This window comes from Babylonia areolata, chromosome 20 (genome assembly GCF_041734735.1).
Source record: "Babylonia areolata isolate BAREFJ2019XMU chromosome 20, ASM4173473v1, whole genome shotgun sequence".
NCBI lineage: Eukaryota > Metazoa > Mollusca > Gastropoda > Neogastropoda > Buccinidae > Babylonia > Babylonia areolata.
Window position 1 is genome coordinate 34,189,962 of NC_134895.1, and position 7,877 is coordinate 34,197,838.

A 7,877-nucleotide genomic window follows, 5' to 3' on the forward strand; every position below is an offset into this window, starting at 1 on the left:
GATAGATACTTGAAAAGAATAAAGAGGCAATGTGATGTAGTCTGTGTATGTTTACGCGAATTTTTGTTGTTGTAGAAAATGTAACCGGAGTAAGTGTTGTTTGAAACGACATATATGTTGATAAATGCAGATCGCCTTTTCTGTTCACTCACACTCCTCTGTTGGGTTTGACGTTCACAAGCACACTTAGTTGCCAGGAAGTGACCAGGAAATTCCATGAACGTCCATTTGAGTCTGTATCAGCAGCACACAAGGGTGTCAGACAGTAAACTGTTCTTGCCCGTGGTAGTTAGGATGCATATGTCATGACATGTCCTCGTTGCTTCCATAACAGTGTCGGGAACGCTCTGAAAAACAGAATCAGTATTGGAACACACCCGTCATGATCGTTGTTTCCGACTGGTACCAGAAGCAGTGTGGAGAAAGAATCAGAGCTGATCTTCAAAGAGTACCAGACAGAATCGTTCCCGGCTTCATTCCAGCTGGCACCGGGGACTCCGAAAAGAAAGAGGCAGTGTGGGGCCACGCCGTCATCACCGCCTTCAGGGCGCACCACCAACTTCCTGAGAAGAGAACCAGTGCCGGGAGGCGCTGCCAGCATCAGGTCTCCAACGAGCACTCTATTGCTGTAGGTATGGGAGAGGGGCGTGGGGGGTTGGATCCACCCCCGGTACACAAGAGTCTAGCGGGCACGTCCTGCTATAAAACCGTGACCTTCTCGCTGTGGCCGGGGTCGTCGTCCACACCGTCGGCCACCACGAGCGGGGCGGACAGCGCGGCGATGCCGGGGCGGGTGACGATGGCGGAGGCCACGTCATAGTCCTTGCTGTGCGTCGGGCTGTCCTTGCTCCCGGCGCCGCTGTTGCTGCTGTTGAGCCGCCAGTTGGTCCAGTAGCCGTACAGCTTGCTGTAGATGCGCTGGAGGATGGCCAGGGCCAGGTAGAGGCCCGGGATGGTGAACATGACCCAGATGGGGATCATGGAGGCCAGCGCCGCGTCCGGCTGCTGCAGGGAAAAGCGGAGCGCGGCCAGCACGATGAGGCAGTTGAGGCTGGACGTCTCCAGGGCGATGGTCTTGACGAAGGCCGCTCTCTGGCGGCACACCACGGCCAGACTGCAGCCCAGCAGGCAGCCGATGAGCGGCAGGAGGATGGCGCCCAGCACGGCGTAGTGGTTGATGAGCTCGAACACGTACATGTTGATGTAGACGCCGACGGTGATGTAGAGGATGGTGGCCAGCAGCAGGAAGGGCTTGATGATCCACGTCAGCAGCACGTCGGCCACCACCGGCCGGAAGCGGTTGACCAGCAGGCCCGCGGCGTAGGCCAGGAAGATAGCGGCCAGCCAGATCTCGAAGTTGTAGATTGGAATGATGCGAGGGCTGAGGATGGCGTCCGGGTCTGTCTGGAAGTACTGGCCCAGCACGAAAATCCACAGCGGCGCCGTGCCTGCAACACACACACACACACACACACACACACACACACGCACACACACACACACACACACACACACGCACACACGCACACACAACACACACACACACACACACCCAGTGCCATGTGAAGGGTTAACCGGATTGACGTAACAATGTGACACACACACCCAGCTTCACCAGTACAGAGAGGTATGGAGGGTCACCTATACTATGGTATCAATGTGACACACACAGTGACTGATCAGTTACCTTGCTTCACGTCGGGCCAGCAAAGCACCCAGCGTCTCTTGTACACATACATACAGAAGAATGGAGAAAATCTTGAAAACGAAATGTGGGTTATGAAAAAAAAGCTCACTTTGATAAGAAATGACGACGTTTCTTATGACAGGTCATTCTTCAGGGAACTGTGAACAGTGAGAATGACAGTGGAGGTGAAGGCTAGACCAAAGAGAAAGTTATGAGTATCATTCAGCTGAAATAAAAAGCAAATATGGAAGGTTATCTGTAACGACAAAACAATGTGAAACATTCAGAGAGAGAGAGAGAGAGAGAGAGAGAGAGAGAGAGAGAGAGAGAGAGAGAGAGAGAGAGAGGCAATCTATCAGTTGAGGGACGCAGCTGGTCTTCGTTGACAAATTAGCTTCTTCGAATTTAACTCTGTCCCAGCATCTTGGAGGTTTTAATTTTCTTTTGCACATCTTTGAGCCATTTAAATGTTCTGGTAGTCCACTGGTCTCTGAACGCCCTGATTTAATCAGCACGCAGACTGCCATAGTGGGGGACAGACCGGCAGACTGAAACGAAAGACAGCAATCATCATTTGAATGTGCTGGGGTAAACTGGAAAGAGCATAGTTAACTCACTCAGTACGGCCAGTCCTCTCTTCTCCTCTACACAGACACCTCGGATGTCCAGTGGGTGTCTGAATGACCCAACCTTTAGCTTCCGTCGTCAGAATTGTGGTATTCTTTGTCAACATTTACCTCTTCAGTATAAGAGCCTTCCGATTGCAATATTTTGATGATGGTAATTGGGGTGAAACGCTGTTAACGTCGTTTCTTTCGCCGTTCGTATGGAGAGAGTTAACCACATTGCAGTATGATGTATTCCGAAACATAAAACTCGTCATTAGTCGTATGGGCAAACGTAAACACTACTTTACCTTGCCAGTGAATATTACATTGTCTCATCAGTGAATATTACATTAGCTCGTCTGTGATGATTACCTTGTCTATAAATATTACCTCGTCTGTGAATATTACCTCGTCTGTGAATATAACATCACGTCATCTGTAAATATTACGTTATCTCGTCTGTAAAAATAACATTAGCTTCTCTGTGAATATTACATTACCTTGCCTTTGAATAGTACATTATCCAACTTGTGAATATTACATTACCTCGCACGTAAATATTACATTACCCCCACCCCCCCAAGGTAAAAAAAAAAAAAAGAAAAAAAAAAAAAGACGGTCAAAGCAATTATTGATCTTTTTGTTTGTTTTTCACGTGATTCTGTTGATGTAAATTTGGAAGGTTATCAAAGTGTTAAGTTAATTCAAATGTTCCCTGCCTGCAGAATTCCAGTAGAAAAGGCTGTGAGATAGTGGCGGGAATGAGTAACCCAACAACAACAACAGCAACAACAACAACAGCATTTCTGTTGCGCACAGCTCCTGAAGACCTTGGCCAGAAACGCAAACACTTCTGATCTTCTTCTTCTTTGTTCATGGGCTGCAACTCCCATGTTCACTCGTATGTACACGAGTGGGGCTTTGACGTGTATGATCGTTTTTTTTTTTTAAACCCCGCCATGTAGGCAGCCATACTCCGTTTTCGGGGTGGAGGTGGGTAAACTTCTGGTCAAAGTGAGAATTATATCACAACCCACAGTTCTTTGTTAAAAACAACAACAATCAAAACACACACACACACACACACACACACACACACACACGCACGCACACACACACACACACGCACGCACACACACACACACACACACACACACACACACACACACACACACACACGCGCGCGCGCACGCACGCACACACACACACACACACACAAACACACACACACACACACACACACACACACAGAGCACAGGACCAGAGGTGAGATGGGTACGGAGAACAGCCTCTCTTTGCACTGTTATCCCCACTTGGTATTATACTCTCTCTCTTTGAACTGTTCGCTCTGTTCGTGCTCTCTTTTCTAGCCTCCATCGTAAAATGTGATATAGATGTATTGATCTAGCACGTCCCGACAGCTAAAGATCGATACTGGAAGGGCGGAAGAGGTGGATGGGGCAACGAGGCAACGATACTCAGTGTCAGTGATTCTCGCTTTTCAAGCCTCACAATGTCCGTATTCTCTCTCTCCCTCTCTCTGTCTGTCTGTCTCTGTCTCTGTCTGTCTGTGTCTCCCTCACTCTTTCTGTCTGTCTGTCTGTCTGTCTCTCCCTCCCGCCCTCTGTCATTCCCTCTGTCTCTCTGTCTGTTTGTTTGTATGTCTGTCTGTCTGTCTCTCTCCGCCTGTCTCTCTCTCTCCCCCCGTCCCCCTCTTTCTCTGCCTGTCTCTGTCTTTCTATCCCTCTTATTCTTCATCCTTCCTTCTCTCTCTCTCTCTCTGTCTCTCTCTCTCTGTGACCCTGTCTCCCTGTCTTTCACTCTCAGTATGCTATTTCCTTTCTGTGTATTGGAGGGAAGAGTTGAGGGAGGGATATATATATATATATATATATATATTCAGCGAAAATTCAGATTTTTTTGTTTTCGTTTTTGTTTAACAAAATAGGTGTTGGTTTTCAACTTTGTTTTATTTATTTCAAATATATACATATATATATATATATATATATATATGGAGAGAGAGAGAGAGAGAGAGAGAGAGAGAGAGAGAGAGAGAGAGAGAGAGAGAGAGAGAGAGATGTATTGAAGGACGGGTTGATGTGAGAATACGCGATCATTGAACAAAAACAAGGATTCACGCATCTTGTCATCAACAAACAAACTTAGTAAAGTGGTATAAGATGAACGAACCAACGAACGAACGATTTATTCAATATAAGGCCATTGCCCCATTTGAAGGGGTTAAACAAAAGTAAAGAAGATTTTCTACCTTATGTAGTGTTATGAATATTGTTAACATACAAACAACATACGGACACAACGTTCGTTAAAGTGTTTTAAGACAAGAGAGAGCAAGAACAAGAACAAGAACAAAACTTATCTCCAGGCCTCCGGCCCCTAGAAAGAGGTCAAAAGTACACAATATGGTGATCACTCAGCCACAACAAAATGTAAAATACGTACTGACTTAAACCTGTTGAACAAAAGTGCTTCTTGTACGTAGTAAATTGATTCTAACTTTCATCATTGTTGTCACAGAATTCCTGTCGTATCTTCAGGGCATTAAATATATAAATGCAGAGTTTACGAATACTGTAAACAGAACCATTCTTCAGCAAGTGAACATACGATTGACCTTCAGAGTTCAGATGTTTTTGCCGCAGGTTATTGTAAAGGACATAATTGTTTATAAAATGGTTTTCATCTTCGATCACATTACAACATTTATATGCGTAATTTGAATTACATTTGAATGTTCTTCTGAAAAATGATCCATTTATTGGGAGTAAACCAAGCCGTAATTTTACCAAACAGTCCCTAAAACACTTTTTATCCACAAAGTCAAAATATTGCTCACACTGAAAACCAGTTTTGAACAGTCTGTAATTATGATAAGACAGGAGTGAGAGAGAGAGAGAGAGAGAGAGAGAGAGAGAGAGAGAGAGAGAGAGAGAGAGAGAGAGAGAGAGAGAGAGGAGTCATTACTTTTTACAGCGTAAGTTTTTCCTGTTGGATTTGATAATCAAGCATGTTGTGATTTGACCATTTTATTGATGGGTTCATATTGCCCAGATTTCGCTTGGTTTTGTTGCCTCTATTGATCATGTTGTAACCTTCCTCTGTGAAATTTGCACAAGATCCAAATAAAGAGCAGCTGACAATTTAACGATCGTAAATATATTGTGACCAATATTGCTCGATACATGTTTCACAGTTTGAAATTTAGATCGATCAGTCAAATAATTTAGTCATTAATAATATTTATTTATTTTCGTACCTACTCGGCTCATGGTCATATGGTCCAACATTTGTAAATTGAAAACCTTTGTTACTTTCATGTCCACATCCATTTTGTGTACGTCTCAGTGTGTGTGTGTGTGTGTGTGTGTGTGTGTGTGTGTGTGTGTGTGTTCATTTGTTTTCCCCGCCCCCGTCATATAATGGCCCCCAACAGCATCGATTTCAATATAGGTAGTCGGATACATACTGTCTTGGTGTATGTAACATGAGGAAATGCTTACGTCAATAAACCATTTGTCTTGCCTAATCTTCTCTCTCTCTCACTCACACACACACACACACACACACACACACACACACACACACACACACACACACACACACACACACACTACCTCTCTCTTTCTCTCTCTCTTGCATTCTACATCCCCATTTCTCGTGATTGTTCTCAGGGAGTGAAAAAGGACTTTTCTTTTCCAATTCAGACAGAATTATTACAATATGGATGATACAAAATGCAGTATGCCATGAAGCGCAACACATACACATACTTGGCTCTTTCTCAAACTCATAATCGCTTTATTCAGCTATAGTCAGCAAGCAAGCTAGCTGATACGACGTTTTGATCGTCAATAACCTGCGGCATGTCTGACGAGGGCATAGGGTTAATGCGAGGTCAGGCATGGTGCGGCACGAATTGTCGTCCCTGCATGTATTGTCGCCGGCGACATTATGTGCAGACCCTCACTGCATGTATTGTCGTCCTTCTGCACATATTGTCGCCGGCGACATTATTTGCAGACACCCACAGCACATATTGTCGCCCTTCTGCAACATATGCCACTGCCAAAAAACAAAACAAAACAAAACAAAAAAACAAACAAACAACCCCCCCCAAAAAAAAACAACAACAAACAAAAAAAACAAACAAACAAAAAACAAAAAACAAAAAAAACAACAGAAAAACTGCACAGTTGGAATGCACTTGGCCAAGTGTCGTGTTGTTCTTATCATAGTTGTGTGTTGTTAATGTTTATGTTGTTGTTGTGTGCGTGTGTTCATGTGCGCACGCGCTTATGATATTGTTGTGTGCTTGTTTGTGTGAGAGTATGCGTGCGCGTGCATTTCGTGTGTGTGTTTGGGAGCACATTCGTGTTTATGTAAAAGGGGTATGTGGTGGGAGAGGTGGAGGTATATGTGTGCGGGTGTGTTTGGCGTGTGTGTGTATGTCAGTGTGTGTGTGTGTGTGTGTGTGTGTGTGTGTGTGATCTTCGAGGGCACAACTTTTAAACGACGCAACGCTGGATCATAAAAGTTACGTCACAACCCCTCACACAGTAGGTTCGGGATCTTGAGTTGATCGTAAAAGTCAAGAGTGGATGGGTTGTAAACACGAACCTATAAATAGATGGACCAAACCAATGGCCGTGTGTGTGTGTGTGTTCTGCAAGGCGAAGTTAACAGAGAGCTGTCCACCACGTAACATGCCTGTTTATGACTTCCCTTATCTCAGTCTGTGGTCATGGCGGTGTTGAGACCACCTGTGGGTGTGATTGTGGGTGGGTGGGTGGGTGGGTGGAAGCCCTTTACTATTTACTCATTTCTTGTGGTCTTTCTTCACATTTCTTTTCGACATTTTTCTGTTTGAGGGCTTGATGAAAAAAAGCAATTGCTTATTTATTCTCTTTCCCTTAGAAATGAAATGCATCTTCATCTCTCTCTCTCTCTCTCTCTCTCTCTCTCTCGCATGGACTCACTATAACCTTTATCATAGTGATCATCATAATACTATCAACATTTCTACATTAAATTCTTTGCTCTAAAAACTGGCGACAATATATGCAGTGAGGTCTGCACGCATTGTCGCGGGCGACAATCCATGCAGGGGCGACAATGCATGCCAGGGCGACAACACATGCAGGGGCGACAATAAGTGCCGCAACGAGGCATATGCTCCTTTATACATTTAGCAGATGTGGTGTTGCATGTATTGATCAGTCCGCAAGCTTTTGACGCCGTAATACTGAAACTTGTTGAGTGCAATTTGATAACTCTCAAATGCACATTCTGTTCTGACAAGAGAAAAAAAAAAAAGGTGAATGGAAGTGACAATATCTGTCTGTGCAATACGGAGTGATAATTATCCTACATTCCGCTGTGCAGAAAAAAAGGTAAACGACTTAAGTTAAGAATTAAGTATCCGCATCTTCGCACCTTGAAGAGCACTCACTCTATCTATCGCAGAAAACTGTATATGTATCAGTTTGAACGTAATGCATCTGCCAGTTGAACACAATGCATCTGCACAGATCTGTCACAGAGAGGACGTCAGAGCAACT

General features: G+C 44.5%; 1 protein-coding gene across 1 annotated transcript in view; it reads right to left on the minus strand.

Annotated features, from left to right (window-relative positions):
• Positions 1–588: 588 nt before the first annotated feature.
• The window catches only part of LOC143294907 (uncharacterized), a 57,825-nt gene continuing 50,536 nt past the window's right edge, over positions 589–7,877 (minus strand). Inside the window, exon 3 of the mRNA XM_076606424.1 lies at positions 589–1,448. Within this exon, the coding sequence (XP_076462539.1) occupies positions 700–1,448 (749 nt within the window). The 3' untranslated portion in view covers positions 589–699. The remainder of the gene's footprint in view (positions 1,449–7,877) is intronic.